General features: G+C 38.9%; 1 protein-coding gene across 1 annotated transcript in view; it reads left to right on the forward strand.

Annotated features, from left to right (window-relative positions):
• The window catches only part of LOC122815016 (extracellular calcium-sensing receptor-like), a 255,377-nt gene that overhangs the window by 35,313 nt on the left and 194,156 nt on the right, over nucleotides 1–25,908 (forward strand). Inside the window, 1 exon segment of the mRNA XM_044087267.1 lies at nucleotides 9,434–9,725. Coding sequence (XP_043943202.1) covers nucleotides 9,434–9,725 — 292 coding nt within the window.

The raw sequence follows: 25,908 nt of genomic DNA on the forward strand, positions 1-25,908 counted from the left end.
TAGTGACTGGATTGGGTGATGTAAGTGGGAGGGGCTATGTGATGAGTAATAAATGTAGGGCCACTGGGGGAGGGTGAGAATTGGGGGCAGGGTAGGGGAGTGGAGTGAGCCCGCAGGGCGAATGGAGCAGGATAGAGCAACAGGGCAGAAGAGTCCAGCTGAAAAAGTATCAGCTACTGCAGGTTGGAGCTGAAGTAAGTTGGAGGAAGTGCAGAAAAATGGGTGTAAGTAAGTGGGGATTGAGTAAATAGGGGAGAAGAGAAGAATATAGAGGTGAGGAAGCGGAGTAAAATAAGGGGAGGTTTGGCTTCTGAAGGGTTTAGAGGTGAGGTTGGAGTAAAAGATTTGAAAGGAGTAGGAGCAGGCACGTGAGGAATAGTACTGCCACCTAGTGGAGAAAGGAGAGAATGGCAAGCAGAGAGTGATAGGGAGTAAAGAATAGGGCAAATGGACAGAGGCTCAAAGGTAGAAGGAAAAGCAAAAGGGCTATAGGGTACTACTTCAGAGGGGTACAGAAAAGGGATTGGGGGCCGTAGGCACCACTGAGAGGGGAGTTTATGCCATCAGCAATGCAAATGAGCTTCCAGGGATGCTCTTCAGGAAGACAGTTAATAAAATAATTGCAACAAAGAATTATGTGTGTAGGTGGTACAACTTCTGTATGTGTTACTGCAATTCTGAAATGGAGATATTTAATTTCCACAATGATGTTGGCTCATTTAATTCAGTCTGCTAATGCATGTCTGCACTGCAACAATTACATTTGCAACTTTGTTACAATGGTGTGTAACCTTTTCACACATAATCTATCACTGTTATTAAGTGCCACATTTAGGAAGTGTCTGTTTGTATTGACAATGCACATTGTGTAAGCTTGAGACATGACAACTGATAGTGACACAATAATTGGTTACTATTTGCATGTAATTATTCAGGGATGAGCTGCCATGAATGCATTATCACTAACAGCCTATACTGTGAAACAGGTACATGTCCCTTAGAGTAATGCAATGAACATGAATGACGGTATATAAATCTTAGCAGAGAAGTATGTAATTTCATGGGACAAGCACAGTGCAGTTATGTTGGCTTGTCCACACACATGCTTTTTCCCCAAAACCTGTGATGCTCAGCAGTAGAGGCTCCAAACACTGAAGTTTTACTACTTACAAATGTGCATTTTCAGATTGCTAAAGCCACACTTCACATGTGGTGCGTGTGATCCATAATGCTTTTTTAGATTGTATAATTAGAGAGGAGGTTCAATTCTCACGGTAGTGAACATGTGTGTGTGCGTGTGGGGGGGGGTTCTAGTGAAAGATTAGCAAAGCCTCAGCAACAAATGTGCTGTGTCAACTTCTACTCAGGAGAAGAATGTAACTTTGGACACATCTCCTTCTGCACTTTCTCCCATGTTTACCACAAACATCCTCTCTGCAACACAGTGATGAGGTCCTCCTGTCAAAAGTTCATTCTCTCCCATTAAAAAAAGCAGTCTTCTGCTGTCACACTTGTGGCTAACACTGTGTTTTCTAGATTGTGCAACTAGATAGGTCGAAGGTTCAAATCTCACATTTTTTCTAGATTGTGCAACTAGATAGGTAGGAGGTGCAAATCTCACAAGGATGAACTTATGTGTGTAGCTTCAATCTCAGACACATATATCTTCCTGAATAAAGATGCTGCATCATGCACAGCTCATGGGAATAAGGTAACCTTGGAGAGGAATCCTCCATCCCCTTATCCCACTTTTATCACAAGCATCTTCTCTGCAACATACCGTTGAAGTCATCCTTTCAAAAGTGCATTCTCTCCCCTTAAAATTCAGACTTCATCTGTGGCACTTGCAACTACAGTTGAACTCTCTAAATTGTATAACTTGCTAGGCAGTAAGTTCAGTTCTCACAGTGGTGAACTTGTGTGTGTGGTTCTAATGACAGATAGGTAAAGCCTCAACAACAAATGTGATTTGCCCACTTCCACTCAGGAGAAGAATTTAACTTTGGACACATCTCGCTCTGTACTTTATCCTACCCTTAACACAGAAACATCCTCTCTAAAACACAATGATGAAGTCATCCTTTCATAAGCACACTCTTTCTCCTTATAAGTCAGATGTCTCCTGTGCTACTTGCAGCTAATATTGTGTTCTCTAGATTGTATAACTAGATAGGCGGGTGGGGGGGTTTGAATCCAACAGTGGCTAACTAGTATGACTGTGAGTACTGCCATGTACAGTTGGGTCTGTGACAGCACCCCTTTTGTGAACTGCCACTTAGGAGACATATTTTCACAGGCAGAGGGCTACCCTATAAATGTCTATTACCCTCAGACAATACCCAGGTTTGGAAATACAATGCTTACATCATGCTATCAAAAATGAACTATATCACAGTCATCGTATGACTTATCCTGCGGTGCTTTTTGTTGATACTGTGCTGTCTTGACTGCATAACTAAATAAACAGAAGGTTTGAATCCAACAATGGTTGGCTACTGTGTGTGTCTGTCATGCCATGTAACAAAAATTCAAATGGATATAGTAGTATTATGTGTAACTGTGTATTGCTGCTGTACTCTTCAACCACCTTCTTACCTTTTTAGTAGAGCATCACCATATTAAACAATGGTGATCGCATCCATTCAAATGTGCAATGTCACAAGCATCTACCAAGATATCATGTGGCACAGGCAATTCAGGCAGTGTTCTCTACCTTGTGATCTAAGGTAGCCAGTTCAACTCCAGCCATTACTCCTTATACTCACTTGTGTCACTATGATTGTGAGTGTGCATGTAGGTGACAAGGTTGCCACTCAGCTATTTGCTGTGTACATGCATAGGTGGAGATTACTATTTCAAGACTCTTTGCTCAGTTATCACACAGAAATGGTTTATTGGATAATGATAATGCTATTGGATGACATTTTGATTTCCCAAGAGAACTACTAAGACTTTTCCTGTGGCGTGATGAAATGAGACAATGTTCTGTATACTGTTGTTTTAATAAGGCAAGTTTTTGAGTCTGTGATTATCCATACACTGTGGGTGATTGGCAGTTTTCTGTCACAGTGATGACTGCATTATGCATTACATATGTTTGGATATACCTACCAGCAGGCAATGTTGTGTGAGAAATAGACATACAGCAGCAATGTTTTAAAGAAGTTACAGGCACACATATCCCTTGCGCAATAACATAATGTCATGGCTTCAAAGACCAAAATATATTACAACTTTAGCAACACTTGCACTATGGTACATTCATTCTTCTCAATATTATTTAGCTTCTGCTGTCACGTAGTCAGGTAGTCAACACCCACATTGGCTGACTGTAAGCACTATGTGTCCTAATGCTGTTATGCATGAATGGCATCTACAACTGTTTTAATGTGCACAGTCAATGTGGGAGAAACCTCATCCAGTCCTTTTATCTCATATAAATTGTTTGCAACACAATGATATGATGTAATAACTTCACATAGGTAGAGCCTCACAGTCTTGTTAAGGCTTCCACTGTGGTGCATGTGATTCATGCATGCCATTATTGGTTGTGCTTCCATAGCTTGCTGTTCAGTTCAAGGAAAGGGCAACATTATATGAATGCACTGCTGCTGCACAAACAACACTGTATGAAGTTATTATTCTCAATTTTTACTTTGGAGAAAAAATATAAACTCTCTTTGGACTTTGCTACCAGTGAAACAGTTGTTCTGCAGATGTTATGGTTTGAGTGGTCATGTAGCACATTCATTGAGTAATGACTTGCATAGTATATCTACACAGATAGAGTGTAGTTCAGTTCTGGAACAATATTGTCATTATACAAAACAACATGAACAGATTCCTTGGCTGAGAAATGTTGATATTGCACTGCTCACAGTAGTGTGAACATTACATAGTTACCTTCTTGTCATCATTCTAACAAAATCATACTGCAAAATTTACCCTCAGATTGCCTTTATTACTTCACACATTCATTTTATTTATTTGTGACAAGATTCATTGCTCTCAGGTGTGGCAGATGCAGTCAATACACACAGCTCTGCAGAGTCTGTAGTACAATAGACAGGGGTTTGAATTTGGCAACATCTGTCTATCAGTCAACTGTGTCAGACAGGAGTGGCTTACGTAAAGAAAGTAGTTAATGCACAGTCAGAGGGACAACAGTTTTATGGCATCACCCTCCAAGGTAGGGGATCTATACCCATTACAATGGGAGGTGTTGCAAGCCCTTCAAGGGTACTCATTATGACAAACACAGTATTCCTATTTCTGCATTGTCACCAACTGATATACATCTTTCTGATATCTTCTGGCATGCTTTCAAGTCTGGCAAGATGCAAATATTGAGTATGTCATTGATTGCTCACAAGCATTACTTAATTTACAGATAAGAATGCACTGTATTGCTGGTCTTCCTTCAAACATTTATGTATTACTACAATTCTTCACTCTGTACAGCTTTGTAGGACATGATGACTTACATAGGCTCATATGTTCATAGTATAGTACTAGGTTAACTGCCCTTGTGAGCCATTTTAAGTCTAGCCAATTATTTCAAGTGAGTATTAAATGCTGCACCTTGTGTTTTTAAGGTAAACACCTTAACCATGAGGCCAACCTCCACATTTCTTAGTGAATGGCATTATGAAAGACCATCATAAACACTTTCTTGAGTGTTTCTGTTGTTTACATGCTGTTACAGCATTTCTTGCTGTAATTTCTTCTGAGCATGCCCAGTATAATCATGTAAAAGATGCACTCAATTTACAGTTGGAGACCCTGAACTAGTGCAATGTCATGAGATGTGCTGTCATTTGTCACTTGCATATCTTGAGTTTTAATATATTGCTGTTTAGTATTCACATGAGTATGAAACGTGTTTGTCTAATACATGCTTCAAGGTAAAATATCCCCTGACTATGGTTGCCAATGTCAACAAATAGTAAACCATGCTCCTTTCTGATGTGCATGACATGACAGCTGTTCTTGTTTATACATGATGAAGTGGACAATACAGTACTATTGTCAGTTATCACACTTCATTCCCTATATATACATATATTGTATTCAATAACTGCTATGTGAATAGCAACAACTGTATCATTTGTCTTTGCTGTTATCTCAGCTCAGCATGTGATCAAGATTAATATCAAGATATAATATCATAGTTATCCTCCCTTGTTCCAGTGTAACATTGTATCACTCTAATCTGTTGTTAGCATGTCTGATTTTAGTTATGTACATGGGTCAAGAATTAGGAACAGGATTAATTATGATTACATCAGTATGTATGTATTTATGTTTAAAATGTTTCTTTGTGACATAATGACATTTCACTGCATTAACTGAGTACATTCTCCCCATTTAGCATCCCCTCATCTTACTTCCTGTAATCAACTTGCCCTTACTTCATATAAGCTGCCAAAACGTGCTCACACACACAGGCAATCAGTTTTATTTATATTATGTGCTTGTGCTTCCCTGCACCATTTCAGGGTTGCTGATACTGCCGCAAGCAGGATGAGAAGCACCCATACTCAATAAGCAGTACTGCTTATCGTGCTAATGTGCTGTAATTGTGTAGGTGTTGCATGAAATCTACACGATTATTAATGAATCCCAGGAGAAGTCTTTAATAAATATATAAAAGAGTAGAAGACCATGCACTGAATCCTGTAAGAATCTACTAGTAAAAGTGGTGATAAGGGATCTTTGTTACATGAGACTGCTTGGAAGGACCTGTTATTAAGTTAGTTTTTAAAGAAGGTGATTATTCTTATCAGAAAATCTGCAGCTGTGAAGATTATGGATAAGGTCAATGCTTTTAATTTCCTAAATAATGGCTATGGTCAATGCTTTAAACTGCCCTTTTCAAATCTATAGTTACTGGTTTTGTGAGAGGTCCATTTTCCATTATGGCTAACACTGTATCAGTTATGGTATAACTAACAGTAATTATACTAAATTTAAAATTAAATCACGTTGTTTATCTGTAATTATGTCATAAGTATTCTCTGTTTAAAAGATGTCAATATATAGGCTTTTCCAGTAATCCAGCTAGTGAGCAGTTGTGTGCTGTTGGACTTAGATCTATAATAGAGGTACAGGAAGATATTTTAGGGAGTAGTAGAAGTTGAAATATTTAAATCTGAAAAAGATGATTCTAAAAGTAAGGGTAACAGTCAATATAAATGTAAAGAGTTTGACTAAGAAGTGCCTTCCTAGTTTAAGAAAAATGGGGTGCAAGGTAGTCTCTATCTGGGTGTAATGAAAGTTAATATATTGTACAATGTTTTCTACCTTTTAAGCTGGGTTTCTTTAAAAAGAAAGTAAGAGTTGTGCAAAAGTTGTCACAGTGGCAATTTGTAGGAGGAGGATTTTGATTTACAGCAAATACTGATGTATGAGGTTTTAAATTAGTCAGAAATTTCAAAAGCATTTCTTTCTTTCTTTGTGGTGCTTGATTCGATTACATATGTGAAGAGTGGATTTTTAAGTTCATTTATTATGCCTTTCTGGGATTGTTTACAATTACCAGTAACTGTATGTTTTTGCCTTGTGAATTCATTATTGTTTGTTGCTGAAAGACATAAAGCTTTCATGTTGGTTCATAGGTTCATAGGTTCATAGGTTGGTACTAGGCTATCGGTCCTAGGGCCTATGCAAGCCTAGCCATAACAATTCCCTGGATATTTCTTCCCACAATATTTACTTTCCAGGCCCCTGTCTAGCAGGGCAACTGACATGATCCCCGGGGTGAATGGGGCTTATATAGTGTGATTAGAAAAGGTAGTAGGGTCTTATTTTCACCTATGTCAGATTTAACCCTGAGTCTTAAAACAGTTTTTCCAAAGATGGGTTAATCATGGAATTTCATTTACAGAAAGCCATTTTCTTATAACTGAGAATGCCATGCCTTGAACTGGCATTAACAGGTTATAGAAGCTGGAAAGGGAAGATATGTGGCTTGTGTCATTATACCTTAAGGATTAGTTCACTAAAGCAACTTCAGACTGAAGCATACGTTAAATTGTCCATGGATTGTATCTATTTTGTTCCTGATCTTCTATAGCTTTTGCCATCCTGCAGCTCCCTGAGTCAAACAGCTGATATATATATATATATATATATATATATATATATATATATATATATATATATATATATATATATATTCAGTACCTTCCAGATCTCTCTCGCACACTTCTCATCTAGTTTGCCCCAATCCTTTCATGTGATCCTATTCTTAGATTTCCCACTTTTCATACCATTATATTATAGTATATTATATTATATTATATTTATAGAGTTACATTTTATCACCGGACATTGCCATTCTGACAGAATTGATATCCATGAGCTGTTAAGCAAAATGGTATGAGATAGTACATAGGATGCCTCAGAACTATTAAACAATCAGGGAAATGTTTTACTATACTATTAATGGACATGGTGGGTTTCAGTACATGAATCTAAATCCTGCTAAAATGGTGTACTATGTCATCAAAAAATCTGAAAAAAATACAAATTTAATGCTGAGGGCAAGCTTCATGATAACTGTGATGAAAAAAAATTAAAAGTCCTGTTACTGAGGGCAAATCTCCATACTTCTGTGTAAAGAGTATACAATATCATTTACATCAAAGTTATACAGCCGTTAAGTGCAGTTATTAATTTTTAAAGAAATGGAATGTCAGTCAGCTACTTGGTATACAAAGGCCAGCAAAGTGAAACCAGAATACAAAATGGCAGATTAGGAAGAATAAGAGAAGTATGCCTTATGTAAATTATAATGGCAGTCCAATCCCTCAAGAACTGCATTGTTCAGAGGGTCTAGCCCTCGTCCTAAGCCTACATTTACAAAGTGTAGTAGAAGGTAGCCTTGCTTCTTTTATGATAAGACATAACTCAGTGGAGAACAATTCACTATTTAGAATTTGAAGCAAATCATCTACATACAAAAGTTGAGAGGCATGAAATGTAACATTTAAAGTTCCTACTGAAAAGGTAAGTTCTTTAGAGACAATTCAGACTAGATAACTTTCATATATAAATTATTTAACACTTCTTGCTGGAGATGCCTAAGCAATATTGCTGGATAGAGGGAGTGTATTTTTGGTCAGATCTCTTGTTGTAGATCTTAACTTCTGGTTTGAAATGGTAATCATACCACTAGCACCCTAAGAGCCTACTACTAACAGTACTAACAGGAGCTTTACTTCCTGTCTGTCTTGTATACAAAATTCTGGATTAAGTTAGAAAGGTAGCTACAATTAATGATTGCTTGATGGCGTAAGAAAGTAAGCCTATCTAGTCTGTCCGTTAAGTGCAGTTAACCTTCATCTTCTTCCTCAATCATTTCTTTTACCTCATACTTTCTTTGCTTGTCTCATAAGATGATTCTGTGGACTCCTTGTCTGCCCCCTTTCTGTTTGCCTATGGCTTAGGTCTAGATCCTTCTGGCTAATGTATATTGTGCCACTGGTGAAGCAATCATACTTGCAAGGAGCTCAGCTAGCTCCACTTCTATCTCAAATTTGTATTAACTTCTTTGAGAACATGGTTAAATGAAACTGTATGCAAACATATTAAAATAAAACAAATGACGTGCAGTAAATAAATACAATGAATACAGTTGTAAGAACAACAATTCACTTCAGTGAAAGAATGCCTGTTCTGTTCAAGCAGTGGGTGTAACATCCATAAGAGATGGGAGGAGAGGAAAGGAGGGTGGTCAATAATTCTTGAGAGGGTAAGCTGTCTCATATTACAGGCTGTGTCCTCATGGGAGTTCTTGGCTCTCAAACAATGAAATCAACATAAATATATTAATGACCTTCTTAAATACTGAGGCTAAGTATTTCAAAGACGCAAACTGTTTGCAACATATCAGTTTCATCTACTATTAAATTTTAATAGGTTTATTGTTTTTAACTATATTTAAAATTTAGTTCATTTTCCTATATTCATTTTCCTTCACCTTCTCTACCCCCGTTTTAAGAAGTAACATGTTATTCTCATGTGTAACAGAAAGATTTTATGCACTAATCCAGATCTATTAGCTGTCATGGAACTGTTAACATTAATAGTTTGTCTTGGTTGTTTTTTACTGCCTAGAATTGTTAATATAATGCATCCCTTGTGTTATACACATTACAGAAAAGTAAAAGATTCAACCCACTGTTTTTTTTTTCTCTCTTTCATTTTTGAGGCTTTTCTTGCCATATTTCTCTTTGAATATTCTGATAAGAAAACTCAAGGAAGCTCTCCATAAGTTAAATAATTTGAGCAGAATGAAGTATGCACTTAAAGCACTTTCTTCATAGACTGACATACTATTTATGGTAGTTAATTATTTTGGCTGCATAAAATATTTCTACTTCTGTTACATATAATTTAAGTATGTTTTATTGGTGCATTTATTTACCAGGCTCAGGTTTGCTATTTACCAGAATGTACACGCATTGGTATTTGCAGTTGATGAAATCAATAAAACGCCTTACATTCTGCCAAATGTTACCATTGGATATGGGATTTATGACTCTTGTGGTTTAGCTGCAAGAGCCATTCAGAGCACTGTGCAGCTACTGACAGGTTTAAAACTGCAGATCCCAAACTATCATTGTGAGAAGAGGAAGCCAGTTGCTGTCATAATAGGGGATGCTGCATCGAAGAATTCTATTCCTGTAGCTCAGTTTCTGGGGCTTTATGGGCAGCCTCAGGTGAGTGAAACTTTTTCGTTTATGTGAAACAATTGCTTTTGGACCATTTCTGTCATATTCTTAGAGATAGTGGAAGGATTATGAATATCATTAACTAATCATCTCAGCCTAGTTCATAACAAAATAGATAAGAAATACAAGCATCTGAAAAATAAGTCTTGTAGACGTTGTATGTTTTGCTTTTAATGTTGGATTTCTACTGCTTAAATTTCAAAATTATTAAAACAAGGGCTAGGCAAATCATAATTTCTTCAGTTGTTGCACAAACTGGAATCACAGAGGTTCCTTATTACTTGCCAGTATTGTTGTCTCATAGCATTTTGTGAAACACAACATTATGGCATTTCTTAACTTTTATTATTTTCTGGGGTTGGTTATTTGCTGTGGTCTATTGGTACAGACAAGCTACCATACTTGCTTCCATTTCATTCTACCCTCTGATTTCAGACTTCCTAATCTGCATGAATGTGGCCATTCACAGAGTCTCCTTTTATTACTGTTACCCCTCCCCACTATTATGTGCTGAATTCTTTATGTTGATTGCAGTCCTTTCCATGATCGCATAGGCTGCAACAGTTGTTAATCAAGAAATGTGAGTTAGCATGCTTTTCAACAGTAACTAGTATCTGTAGCATTCAGGTATATTTTTATTTAAAAAGAAATATAAGTGGTTTATATCCCTGTTGTGACTATGCAAATGTGTTTTGAGGAAATGATGAAGAGGATGATAACATTCCAGGAAAGAAAAGCAGTGCATGTGGAGGATTGGAATATTGTAGCTGATATGATACAAGATAGAGAAGAACCTAAATGTCATTTATCCACTGTATGGGAAGGTATTCCAGAATTTGTATAAGGGTTATGGGCTTGCCAAAGTTTTTAATATGTTGTACCATTCAAATAAATCTAGATCAAGGTCCTAAATGAAGATACATATAATGAGTTCTTCTTTCGGCTTTTAGGGGTCACCACAGTGGATCACCTGTCCGCTCATGATTGGCACTGGAATTTTACAGTGTTGAGTTGCCAGCCCAGTGCCCAACCTTCACAGAAGGCAAACACATGCATGCCTAGGGCCAATTTAGAGTATCCATTCCAACTGCAACATGTCTTTGGGATGTGGGATGAAACCAGAGCACCCAGAGGAAACCAACGTGACCACAGGGAGGACATGCAGACTCCGCACAAAAGGCACCCCAGCCAAGGATCGAACTGGAAAACCTCTTGCTGTGAGTTGGCAACGCTAATTGCTGCACCACCGCAGCCACCCAAGATATATATAATGACTGAGCTTGTGAATTTAAGCATGTCAAAGTCCTCCCAATATGCTTTGTTAGAGTGAAATATGCAAAGCATTACATCTCTAATATTTAGAGATGCATTGGGGATGTTTTAAGTGCTTTATGAAGTTTGATATATTTGTTGATTGGTTCAGGGTTTTGCTGAAGACTAACTGGGATAAAATGTGTTCAGTTTAAGATACAGTTAAAGCTGTTGATAAAACAGCCTATAATTAATGACAGACTCCAGACTATCCATTAATAAATTATTTTTACCTATCAAAAGTTCAATACTTGACACTGCAAGTCTAGGAATTCCGAAAATAAATAAATGTGATCTTTTTCAGATAACAACAAAGTGCAAAACTTGCTCTTACACATTAAAAGATTTTTTTTCCAAAGGACAAGCAGCTCTGCACCCCTCATACCATGCTACTTATATACTAACTCTGAGATCACTATGCCTTTGAGAAGAGTGATTTTCCTGAAGAAACAACATTTCAGAATTGATGCATACTATATCTCTTATTACACTTAAGTTTTTGCAGTCTAAAGGATCACACATACAGTTTTCAAACATACAATAAGAACATACAAATTACAATAGAGTAAAGCACAGACTTAGACAAAATGCCCTTCTTGTCTTCCTAGATACCATAGCAATCATTCCCACAGAATACATCCAGGGCAGCCTTAAATTAAGTTCAATTTTCACAGGCCTTTACAGATTCTGGAAGAGAGCTCTATTCATCTACTACTCTTTCTCCAAACCATGTAATGGTTCTTTTACTCTTATGAAAAATTGCAGCAGGCTTAATGAACCTGATCTTACACTCTTCTTTAGTCTAAACATTTCAAAAAAAAAGTATCGAGCAATGGTTTAAAGGGTTTTATTACACCCACTGACTATAAGTTATAGACAACAATATAATATTTTGCATTTTGTCCTTATATAGCGTTATCTCTTTTCCATACAGCAACTTAGTAAAACTGTGCTGAATGCCCTCTCACCTCAGCTATCTTTAATTATTATTATTATTATTATTATTATTATTATTATTGTAAATGGGTATCAAATTAGGCTGCTGTATTAACTTTTTGGTCTTTTAATAGATTGTTATCCTAGCTATAATAAATTTGTTCATATATCCTGTGATATTGCTGTATTATTTAACCACACATTAATGTAAGATTATGTAGCAATATTTGTAGCTCCTTAAACAGTTTGACACTTTCAATCTCCTTTCCATGTTTTTTTTTTTTGTATTTACATGATGTTTTATTTTTACTGAAACATTTATGTTAAGTCTTATCAGTATTTATATATTTTCTTTCTCTTCCTCTGTCCATAGGCATTTCTGTAAACTAAAAATATATTCAAAATTAGTTATACATTTTTGAAGCTTTAGATCATCTACATAAAATAAATAAAGGATGTCTGCTTGAATCTTAAAGCCAAACATATACAGGCTAGCCTTTTCAATGGTAGAGAGGGATACAGCCTGATGATCTCTCAGTAGATCCAAATTTGATTATAGCAATAACCCACGCCTGGGTGTGGGTAATGCGGGATTTAGACAACCGTGGGTAAATCCCGCATTACCCACACCCAGAAGTGGGTTATTGCTATTATACTATGACATTATTTAAGAAAAGAAACAATTACTTTTCTTAAATAATGGCATTGTATAATGCCTCTTTGCTGCCCTTCCACAGCTGTCTGGTATCCGCGGCAGTTCTGATGTACTGCGCATGCCTATGCAGTACATCAGAGCTGTGGCCAAAAGCAACGGAGTAAGCAAGATCTCCGTTGCTTTTTTACTGTTTCGCTATGTTAAATGGGTTTAACATAGCGAGACAGCTTTAAAATAAGCAACGGACATCTCCGTTGCTTATTTTAAAGCTGTCTCGCTATGTTAAACCCATTTAACATAGCGAAACAGTAAAAAGCAATGGAGATCTTGCTTTCTCCATTGCTTTTTTTTTTTAAACCTGTCTCGCTATGTTAAACCCATTTAACATAGTGAGACAGGTTTAAAAAAAAGCAACGGAGAAAGCAAGATCTCCGTTGCTTTTTACACACTGTGTCGCTATGTTAAAGGAGTTTAACATAGCAAGACAGCTTTAAAAAAAGCAACGGAGATCTCTGTTGCTTTTTTTAAACCTGTGTCGCTATGTTAAACTCTTTTAACATAGCGAAACAGTGTTTTAAAAAAAGACTTATACTAATGGAAAAAGTCCGGGCGACCGGACCTTTTTCCATTAGTATAAGTCGATTTACAACGTGCATGCTGGCCAATCAGTGTGCACATTTTGGAATATTAATGGGGGGTCATGGTATAATAGTGGTTTTAACACTTGACTGTGCAAGTAGAAGGAGATAGACATGCCTTTCCAAGATGACTGGACCTGGTCATCCATACTTGCTGCCCTGAGAATACAGATATCAGTCCAGAGGGAAATGGCAAGTCTTGAGTGCTGGCTGGCTTAGACTAGAGCATGGGTGGACCATCCAAGCCAGTGATAGTATCCTTTACCTGTATGTGTAAAGAAGTATGTATGCTCATGTTTGAGGGCATAGACAGTCTGCTCATGTCAGCACTAAGGGTGGGAAGTTAGGATAGACATACACAGTTTATTCAATTGTATGGATACCAACTATGATGCAAAAATCTCTGATGTTTGCCAGAATAATTAACCTCCCCAACAATGCCTCTCCTCAATGATGGGGAAATGAATTGGCTCAGGTCCAATATGAAGGGCTTGTTGTTTGGCATGGCAGATGGGATGGAGGGAGATATAGGAAAGAAAAATATGGGAACTACCTGTCTATATCTCAAAGTCTCTTTCAAACAGTTTCAAATTATTTTTGATACATTCTATCAAACACATTGAGATGCAAGTTTATATAATTCATTGAGAAGTGTTCTATGATTTTAGTCCATTGAAGGCAAAACTAAAATCTATGTACAAGGCAATGTGAACAACTGTGATGATAAAGTTGCAAACAAAAAAAAAGAAAAAAAATAATTATAGGGAACAGTGAGCAATCTTTAACATAAGCATATTAAGAAACAGTGTGAAGTCTTATCTTTCTTAAGTCACTAACATGTTTAGTACCATAACTTTTATAAGTTTGCTTGTATTTGACAGCAGCCTAGTGGGCCTTTATCAGTTAAAACTGTCTCTTTATCCAGTTTAATTACAACTGTCTTCCAGTCATATGTTATTCTTTTTGTCTTAAACATAGCCCTATATATAAGACTCCATAGATAGGCAAAAATATATCCAAGCAATTTCAGATGTTTATGATTACCCTATCCTTACCTGAGGACTTGGTCAAATTTACTTAAGTGGGTGACAGTGTCTGTTTCAGTTACAGATAGAGTATGATGATCATTTTCTCCTCTCTGCTGCACATGAATGACTATCCTTGGCATTCAATAAAATCATTGTAGGCTCCGTGTACAGTATACATGGAATGTACCCATGTACACAGCCACGGTTCCCCCTCGACAGTGCACCATGCATATTAATCATGGTGTGCTGCTGAGGGAGAGCATAGTAACAGGGAGAGCATAGCAACAGGGATATTGAATCTGTGTTGGCAGAAGTGTAGAGGCTATCCCGGGGTTGTGGATGCCTGGTCAGATGTTATGTACAGGGTGAGGCTCCCTGTAATGTTCCCTGTTACTGTTGACATGTGCTGTGAATTAATAGTTTGTGTTCTAAATGTCTAATTTTTGTTTTTTTTATTTTTTATTTATTATTTTCTTATGTCTGTTTGTGCGGCACTGAGCGCAGCAATGCCAAGCTGCGCTTACACATAGACAGCTGACACTTGCCAGACATCTAAAAATAGAAAACAGATGTAATTAATTATTTATTTCTGGTTATGTTTAATCCCATTTTTTGCACTGCATGGTGCTTAGTAGTATATGAGAAGGTATACTAGTTTATATACTATCCAAGTAGCTAAATTAGTTGAGTGATGGCCTAAATCTTCATAGGTCCGGGGTTTGAGTCCCTAGCAGACATACCATTTGTTTAATGTAATGTAAATTTTTGTTTAATTTAAAAACATAACTTTTACATTTGGAAGAACTGCAGAGTGCTAAGCAATGCTTAAACGTGATTAACAGCTACGAATGTTTACCCTTTGCTAAGATTTGCTATAACCACAGTTGTGAGTTTTCTTGATGCTCAGCTCTGTTTAACTGGTTGGTGAGATGCTAAGCAATGCAGCACTTTTCTGAATGTTGCTGAATGATGTGTAAAAGTGGCAAAACAGCCTATATTAAGGCCAATAGGTGGGAATTCTGCAACTGTTGTTGGAGTCTTTCTAACTGTCAGTATTCCAGGTGGTGTTGGTCAGGGTGCATGCTTTCAGGTGCAGAGGTTTTTGTTGGGATCCTGATACACAATTATGAACCAGGCTGCTGCAGGATAATTACCAAGGCTCAGAATGTAATGCTGAGGCCTGGGACTGGTTAGCCAGGAAACTTACCAGTGCTACTAAAATCCCTCTCACTGGTGAGCAGTGTTTTCACCACTATGACAACCAGAAGCATAGAAAGAGGGGAACTTTGGACACCTGGATCCAGGAGGCCAGTATTTTTCCATTATTTTACTAAAATGCAAGCTGAATCTGCACAAAACTGGTATGCATAATGGTGTGCTTCTCTCCAAACAGCTGCACCTGAGAGGGCTCATAACATGCAGTCCCCATGCTGGACGCCTGGCCAGGTTACACAGTGAGTGTGGTAAGTACGATATAAGAAAGTAAGATATATTATGCTAACTGTAGTGCAATAAACAATAAACAGTAAAAACTGTACTGCAATAAAGAATAAACAATACAAACTCTAGTGCAATAAATGGACAATTACAGCTGTAGTGCAATAAATGAACAACATAAACTGCAGTACAATAAACAATAAACAATACTAATAACAGTAAGCAAAAAGGTGTAAAGCAGGATTGTGGTCTCATAACAGAATTGCAGCAGAGCTGTATGCATTGCATGTCTATGGTATGGTTGCTGCAGTCAACTGTAAAACTGTAATAACTGTGGAATGCATAAGTAATAATCTGAGAAATGTATTGCACAACTCATAGTATGGTTTCAATGCTGACTCCAGGCCAATTTCAGTCACATAAATCTCTCTTTTCCTCCCACTCCAGGAACAAAAGTTATATGGGTGAGGTAGCTCACTTTATGGGCAGATATGTGCAGACTTCACAGATAATTAACTCCAACACCAATTAAGTGTTAAGCAGAATTGTGGTTTCCTAACTAAATCCATCTAAATATCTGCAGTAGGGATGTATTTATTGCATGTCTATTCTAATGTCACTGCAGTCAACTGTAAAACTGTAATAGCTGTAGAATGCAAAAGTAATGGCCAGAGAAATGTATTGCACAACTCATAGTATGGTTCAAAGTTGTCTCCAGGCCAATTTCAGTCACATAATGCTCTATTTTCCTCCCACTCCAGGAACAAAAAGTATATGGGTGAGGTAGCCTACTTTATGAGCAGATATCATATGCAGACTTCACAGATAATGAACACCAACACCAATAAAGTGTTAAGCAAAATTGTGGTTTCCTAACTAAATCTGTCTTAATATTTGCAGTAGGACTGAATTTGCTACATGTCTGTTTTAAGTTGCTGCAGTCACTAGTTACATTATTTGCAGATGTCCCCTGCAGTCACAGCTTTGGGGTTCTAATCTTGGCAACAAAGGCATGACGACTGTCTAGTCTACTTAATGTACACAAACATATCTCTCAACTGTCACAATTTTTTGTAATGTAATTTCAATTGCCTAATCTGTCTTGTCCATGATTACCAGATAAATAATTACCTGCAATGCAATGTTTTTTCAAATCCATTTACAGAGCACCTTGGTAGTCATGTTCGTGCACATTATGTGAAACTGTTCTGTGTAGTGGTGTAACTGCATTTGTTAGTGCTTGGCCTATACTGTCCCCTGCTAACAGCTTGAGAGGTATGTTCTGTTACATCAGCTATAGGAGAATTGTTTTCATTGTACTCACAACTGACACTGCACACCTGTAGAAATATGTATTACCAGTCTTTTTAGGGATATCCTCTGCAATGTCACTAATGGTATGTTTTTCTATCTCTCCCCACCCCTTATCTTCTTTAATTTATTATTGTTATTTATTATTATGATTTAATATTAACATATTTTGTTAAACTAACAGTTTTGTTGGCCTTATGGGTTATTTCATACTGGCTTGCTGTAAACATACTTACTGTTATGTTACTTAATGTTGTGTTACACTTAATATATCTTAATATGTACTAGGATTAATCAATATTATGTTCCAGTCTGTTAATACTACCATTGATTTGGTTATTACTATTGTTATAACAACTTTACTACAGTGCATCAATGTCAGCTGGTTCCTGGTGATCCTCCTACCTTACCTCCTCTGGCCATGTTACCAGGTCCAAGCATGTCTGGACCCCGGGCTGGTGGTGCCTCGTCTGCTGCACCTGTACTACCTGCAGTGTTGGGTAGTACCACCCCATGGGACAAGGATGTGCCCACCTCTGGGAGTGGCGGTGAAGGGGAAGTTGTCACCCATGACAAACTTCCAAGTTTGGTGTGGGGGATCATCTTCTGTTGGTTTGGATGATGCCTGTGCTGGATGGACAGCATGCTGGCCATGCTAGTGGGGCAGGCTCACCCCGGAGCCCAGCCTCCACCACTGCCACCCTCAGGTCAGTGACAGAGCAGTGCTGACAGTCCCATGGGTCGGGATGTGAGTCACATTGCTACCTTGTAGAGAGACATGGGACTGTGATTCCACAACACCCTCCCCATCCAAGGTGTTCACCCCTGTCTTGTGTTATACACTACCCCTGTCTGCTGTCTTGTCTGTGTTGTCTGTCTGCAAAAGCTTACTCACCTACCCAACTTACCTCCCCTACATGTACCTATATCCCTTCCCCAACATTCTACTCTCACGTTAAAAAAAATGGGCACCTGTCCCAAAAAAATAAAAAATAATGCACCATACATAGCTCTCCATTTTTCACATGTGTCCGCTGGACACACATACTTTGGTTCAATTGGCTTAACAACACAATTATGTTGTCCTCACTCCTCTCTCTGGGGGTGAGAGTCCAAAGTCACCTACAAATTCTGTCAAAGTGCACAGTTGTTGCTGTATAAGAAATGGACAGCTATTGCTCTTTCCTACACCCTTCCTGCACATACCTACCTGCCTTTCGCTATGTTTTCCCCCCTGGTTACACCCCATTTCACCACTTTCCTAGCTCTCCATTTTTCTTTTCTTTATATATTTTTTGCACGACACTGTGTGATGCAGCACATCACACAGCTTTGCTAAGCTCAGCTAAATGGAGATATATTGATATATGTATTTTAAATGATAATAAACATGTACAAAATAAATACTTTTTCCCTATTTCGAATCCAAGACCATCACACCTGCAGACCACTACATTAACCTTCCATGCAACACAGCTGATAATTAAAATAGGTGGTTTAAGCAAAACATAGTAATTGCAAATTAGAGTCATTAAGCATGTTTAAGCAGAGCTGTGCATTGTGCTATATTGTGAAAATGTGCTTAAAGAGTAATGGAAAAATGGGAGTGTTCCTTGGAGTCTGGTGGAAGAGTACACCACTAATAAGCCAAACACAGAATAATGGCTGTAATTGAGGTCTCTAGTAGCAGGAAATGTGCCCTTTTATCAGCAACATTTAAAAATACACCTGCTAAGGCATTAATGGCAAAACACATGTTCAAATGGGACCCTGGTGCAGAAATAGCTCCATATAAAGCCATACACATAATGATGGATATAAAGAAAAGTATGTCACGGCCTGTATGTGTGCACTTATATGTTGCAAATACAGCTGTTGTAATAGTGAGTCAGTAGCTCAGTCTGTTAAATGCCTTGCAAACAGTATATTTTGCCACACACAGTCCTGGGTTCAAATCCAGTGGTGTGTCGCATTTAAATTACATTATTGTGAAGCCAGAAATTAATGAGTGAGTTGTGCATTCTTTATCCACACAATGCATTTCAAACAAAATGTCTGCTTTTCACTGATGGAAGTCACATGCCTGCAGATAATAAAACACTTCACATATCCCTATAGTGAAACTATAAGTGCATAAAGTGTCAGGTCATGCATTAATATGCATTCACAGAGGATTTTATCTCAGGTAATGCAAATGAGGCCCACTAATATCCCAGTGCAGCACACAACCCTTTCATACTCACAGTGCAGAATAGCACAGCTACACGACTAACATGCACATATGAAGCCCCTAGTTGTAACAAGGATTGCTAGCATAAATGTTCTAAATGAGTACCAGACTGTAAAACATGGCCTGACAGTTGCCCAAATGATAGATATAATTTTGTATTTATCCACTATGTCGCTCAAGGACACAACAAACATGTTGCCTAGTACTCTGTTAGGGATAACATTGCCTAACATAATTACCTTAAACACATGCCATAATTGGAGTGGAATGGATGCCCTCACTCTGGCTGTGCCTCTACAACAAGGCTGACACAGCTCCTAAAGTTACTCTTACAGCTTATTGTTCTTCAGAATGTTCACACTCTCTGCCTATGCCTATTACCTGCAGCAGCAGCTGCAGCCTGTAGCACATACATCTCTTTGTAAAAGTACCTGCTGCAGACCTACCGTCTGTGATGATGTAGTCTCCTCACCCCAGTAATGTTCAGCACAACATATCAGAAAGGGCTTCTGATCTACATGAAGGCCTTATATCTTGCACAGTGAGTTGCATGTCATTGACTGATGATAGTGCAAATCAGTTGTGTTGGCTGCAATTAGAATTTCAGAACCACAGATTGGTTAAGAGGCAATCACCTAGTAATGAGAAGCATGTTAAAAGGCAAACAGCTGGCTATGCAGAGCCATTCTGTATGAGACTTTTTTCACACAGAACACTTGTTTGCAAAACTTAAATATCACCACATATCAACAGAGGAGTTTTGCACTCCATCAAGTATGTAACCTTTTTGTTTACAACAGGATGCAAATGTGTGAATATACTTATGGGGAATAGGGATTACAGCATTAAGCCTTTCTTAGAACTGTGATAATGGCATGTCATTGATCTCTAGATTTGTTATACCTACAGAGGACATACAATACATCAAGGGTAGAATGTTTTTTGTCAATGTGGCACATTGATCTTGTGGGACTGCCCCTTTAGAGTGGTTATAATAGCACACTGGTATTTTTTGGCACTGTTGTTTTGACATTATCAGGGGGGTTGCCCCTAGGGGACACACTACAATAGACTACAGTATTGGGTGTATGATCATACAGCAGTATCTGTCATGGCACACACAGGAATAGCTGACTATTGCTAGTATCTTAGTTGTATCCACATGCTTAGCAGGTTTGCACACTGTGGAATATGACGTGTAATCAAGCAGTGTATACTGCCAGCCATTCTGTTCTTGTTGTGTCTCTACATAGTGCACTTCTATGTATGTGATCTTGACATGCATTCCCATTTTGTTGTCTTTCAGTTAACATGTATCTAAGATGCTGTGCACCTTTCATGGATGCAGAGAATGATATACTGGAAAGCCTCCAGCAACATCATGAACTCCTACTGTCCAAGGGGAGGCAAAACATGGAACAGAATGCAGCATTGTGGGCTGACCTTGTCTGTGATGTGAATGCCACATGTCATCAGAGCAGGACATATGAGCAGGTTCAACACCAAGCAACTGACATGATTAATGCTGCAAGTAGAAGCACATCAGATGTAGCCAAGGATTGTGGCACTACAGGAGGAAGGTCTACAGTGGGCCAACCACTCTCAGCCACTGAGGAATTTCTGATGAACCTAGGCACATATGACAGCTCCCAGGCATCCATCACACCATATATCATGGATGTGGCTGCCACAGTTTCCACAGCAGAAGGGCATGCAGGTAAACTTAGTTTGATCAGTATTGCAATACTGTAACATTCAGTGTGTCAGGGTGTACACACTTTTACGTGGGTGTCAGTTCTTTGTTCTTTAGGGGGGTTAACTGCAATTTGACTGTCATGTTCAGATGTTGACAAATATAACAATTAACGCAGTAGCTACTGTAAATGTGACATATATGGATGTATTACCTTGTTGTGGTGCAGCATGCAATGGTACTGACATTACTTCTCCCTCAACATTTTAAAGGTCTGTCAGGTATTGGAAAAAGGCCATGGTCCTGCTTCTGGTAAGCACAACACTGTTTTGTTATAGATGTAGGTTTACAGCAATGTAGTTCCTAAAGTGTCATCACAGGTCTGCTGCCTGGATTGCTGTACTGTTGGCATGATTGCCAACTGCAATGATATTTTCTGACTTTACACATGTTAAATTCATACCTATATCTTGTGGGTGTGACCACACTGACAGATGTGACAGTATTGTCAGGACATTACGGATTGTCATATGTGTCAACTGTGCAGTCTTCACAAATGTTAACAGTGTACCTCATTGTTGCTGATGAGATAGCTTTGTAAAGAGCTTTTATTTAAAAGTAACTACAGCTGTTTGTGGGAAAAGTAATGTCCTCTTGTCTTACTATATGAGACTGAATTTTCAACAGGTCTGTAATAGTGACAACAGTGTATAGAGCTTTACATATATTGCAACATAGTACTGCAGAGCATAACCTCTCCCTCAACTTCTGCTGCATATCTGCAAGTCAAGCTCCACTCAAGTAACCCACTTATGCAACCTCAACCTGGTCTGTGACATCAATACGGCTTGTTGGCAGGACAGATTTGTGTCCCACAGACTCCCTCTTCTGTGGAATAGACTCCATCTCTACATCAAGCAGGGTACCTCATTAACCATTTTTAAGCGCAACCTGGATAACTGGATGGGGAACAGAAAATACACCCCTGGGATTCCACCTGTGTCCCTGCCAGACAGGGGCATTGGGTGCAGAACATGGGCTAAATTCTTGGCTAGGCTTGTAAAAGCCTCAGGGCCAATAACCTAGTAACTTCCTATGATCCTATAATCTTATAACAGTGCAGTTATTAATGTACTGCTTTTTACTTTGTTATCACAGGTGACCAGGTGGGTTTGTCTCTGCCCCCTACATAACCTGATGTCAGTGTCTCTTCAGACTCTTATGATGATGGTGGCCAGAGTGAGGCAGAGGTGGGAGTTTCATGTGCTGAATCTGTCCCAGAGGTTGACATCCTTCTTCTGCCCTCATTGTCACTGCACACAATCAGTATGCCCACACGTACCCAATCTTAGGACACCACCAATATTGGACAGTCAGAGGGTGGGGGCATTGAACAGGAAATTGTGGCAACTATGGTTCCAGTGAGTATAGATGCTGGCCACAGCCAGACAGCTGGCAAATTTCCACACAGGCAGATTGATAGGGGTGCTCGCAAGGAGGCCTGCTGTCTGTCCACCACCTGTTGCATGTGTCACATCTTGGGTCACTCGGTGCATGTTGCGGGCCATCATGGAGGAACAGGTATGTTCTGAAAGGAACTCCAGATGTATGCTTAGGGTTATGGATGCAGCACAGCACATCTGTGACTGCCTCCACCACATTGGTGACATCCTCGATTAGTTCACTGATACAGTGGAAAGAAGGTGGGCTGAGACAGATTGTACACTATCTGTCTTGGAACACAGAGTGTTTGTCTTGGAGCATGTGGTTGGAGTTGAGTGTCACACTCGTGGACGTAGGTCAGCAACCCATCTGCTGAGAGTTCACATGTACATCCAGCGCTACAGAGGGGAGTGTGCTGTCCACAACAAGAGGTGAAAGGCCATGGGCTCATGTTCCTGGCGTTCCCGTGGAGGACATGGTCCCAGCAGACAGCAGTCACCATCAGGTACTAGCACCACTTCTGACCTTGGGCATGGAGATAACAGTGCAACTTCTGGCAGAGCCAGTTCCCATGTTAGGGGCCAGAGACAGTGAACTGTCAGCTTTACCATGCATGGTTCAAAGATGCCCAATACACACACATGTAGGGCTGGCACTGAGCTGACTGTGTACACACACACACTCACACACCACTGTCAAATGCAGGTCACCTACAGACACACATGACACATTTTCATGTTCCATCCTGCCTGCTTCCCTTCCTGATTCACACACATGCTGTCAAACTTTTGGGTCAGTCAAGGCCTCCTGCACCCCCACACAACACCCTGTGCAAGTAATGATACCTGTGCCGCATCCCTGTCATCCTTGTCATTGATGCAGGGAAATGAAGATATGTGTCTTATGCACAGGATGGCTATATAAATTAAAGTGTACTTGTGTAATGCAGTGTTGTTTTGCCATGCCACTTGTACTGGTTACTGACAGATACTGTATGCTGACATTTGTAATCAGTAAGCCACATAATTTTGTGTACTATATGTTGTATGATGTAATGGCTGTATACTTACACAATAAAAGGTGTGACATGGACATGTTTCTGTTTCTGTTTCAGGATTCTGTTGGGGACACCTATGGATACACAACAGCAATAAAGCCATAGACATCACAACACAGGATAGAATGTCAGCACAGAAGACATATGTCTTCATCAAGGTACAGCACTATAGGTGCATGGCTCCATGGATTTATATGCGTATAACAGGCTAACAAGGACAATGGCATCATTCAGTGTACTCATGCATCCCTAATCTGTAAAAAGGTCTGATACCCTTGATAAGTGTCATCAGGGTTTTGGGAGCTAACACATATACAAGCTATGGTGATGGAGATGACCCATCTACAAATTTCCTGTGTCTAGTACAGGCATTTGTCCAACACCAGGTATAATTCTTTTTCTGCATCCCATTGTGTAACTTGAACATGATGTGTGTCACAGCAGATGTGTGCTTCGCATGCATGGGGGGCCTGTTACATATAGGGTGTACTGTCTGTGTTACATACCTGTCTCTATTTATACCACAGTGATGATGTAGTTGTATAGAGCAGGTAAGATATGTGTTAGTCCTGTCATGAATACGTGGGAGGTACACAATGGGATCTGACACCTCCATGCATAGCAGCCATATACACCCCTCCAAAGCATTTAGGAGACAGATTACACATATACAGGCTTGACATAGACTGCATAGGACATGTAATCTGCAATGTGTATTGGTTTATCATGGAACCTGTGTGGCTGCTACAGTTGTAAGATATCCCTGAGCAGTGATATAGGAGTGCCATTGCACCCAATGATAGGCATGATGAGTATGAAATTCAGTATAACAATGACAGTCTGGGATTTACATCCCATACCTTTCTGTATAGGTTGTACTAGAGTGAATGCATCTCCACATCTTACTGACCAGTGAAAGTCAAAGGCTACATTACTCTCTGTGTCCATAAGTCCATGACTAATGGCTCAACTCTGTGAGGTCTGCGGACACTACTATATTTTTCAGGGGTGGATGAATTCCCAAAGGATTGTATTGTGCAGTTGTTGGCATTTAGTATTTGTCAGTGGCTCAGACAGCAACTGAATGTGTGTCTCAGGCCATCTTGGTTAACTGTTGGTTCTGTGTGGGATTCAATGACAGTTCCTAATATGCAATCACCTGCTAATTTAGTCAGAGGCACTGACAGTGGCTATGACTGCAGAGAAGGGAATGGCTAAAAGGGGTATGCCATTAATGATTTCTGTGAAAATCCACTGGTAACTGGCATCATTGTAGTGTAGATATCCCCAATACTATCTTCCCACAGTATGACTATCAGACACTTGCCTATCCACCAGCTGGCATAACACTCTGTAGAGTTTTTGGTCAGGGCTTTTACTGTGTGAAGAACGTCTCATACAGATTGGTTCCCAATACCCACTGTTTGCCATTTTAACATGCTTTTCTTTACCAGGTGATTGCCTCTTAACCAATCTGTGGTTCTGAAATGCTAATTGCAGCCAACACAACTGATTTTATGTATCATCAGCCAATGAAATGCAACCACTGAAGATTATCTAAGGCCTTCATGTAGATTAGAAGCCCTTTCTGTTATGTTGTACTGGACATTACTGGGGTGAGGAGACTACATCATCACAGACGTCAAGTCTGTATCAGCTACTTTTATATGCAGATGTGTGTGCTACAGGCAATAGGCATAGGCAGAGAGTGTGAGCACTTTGGAAGACATCAAGCTGTAGGAGTAACTGAGAGAGCTGTGTCAGCCATCCACATGAGATCACTCATACTCCTACAGATATGCACACACTATCACAAACATCCATACACTCACACAGAATCAGAAAGGGTTACCATGGAGGAGAAGGCACTGGTTGTCAGGCTTCCTGCTCACAATAAAGCTTTCTGACTCCCAAGGCCTGTTTTATGCAATGTCTTAATTAATTAAAAAATATACTTTAGAAGTTGGTATCTCAAGAAGAGGGAGTCTGTCTTCGTTCTGTTGTCATTACACTTTACCACATCTCAAGTCTTGATACTATTGCTGAACAGAATTAAATTACCAGGAGGATGTTTCTCAAATGCTGATGAAGGTATACAAATAGATTATATTCCTATATAATCCAGTGGAATCCAACAGAATACAAATATAATTTTGAAGTCTAAGATATTTAATTTTAAAGGACATCGGGAAGTCATACCTCACAAACAAAGTAATTATCTAAGATGAGGGATTTTTATGTTGAATAAAAATAGAAACTGATTGAAGAATTTAATTAAAAATTCATATATAGGCAAAATCTTCTACTAGACATGTATCTTCTACTCAGTCAGAATATTTCAGCACGGCAACTGTATACAAAAAGAGAAATCATGCCATTTCATTAACTTTAAAATATGATATACACATGCCTCATGTGTTTGTAAAGTTGTT

This window comes from Protopterus annectens, chromosome 11.part0, assembly GCF_019279795.1.
Source record: "Protopterus annectens isolate FY-2018-M chromosome 11.part0, PAN1.0, whole genome shotgun sequence".
In the NCBI taxonomy this organism is placed as follows: Eukaryota; Metazoa; Chordata; order Ceratodontiformes; family Protopteridae; genus Protopterus; species Protopterus annectens.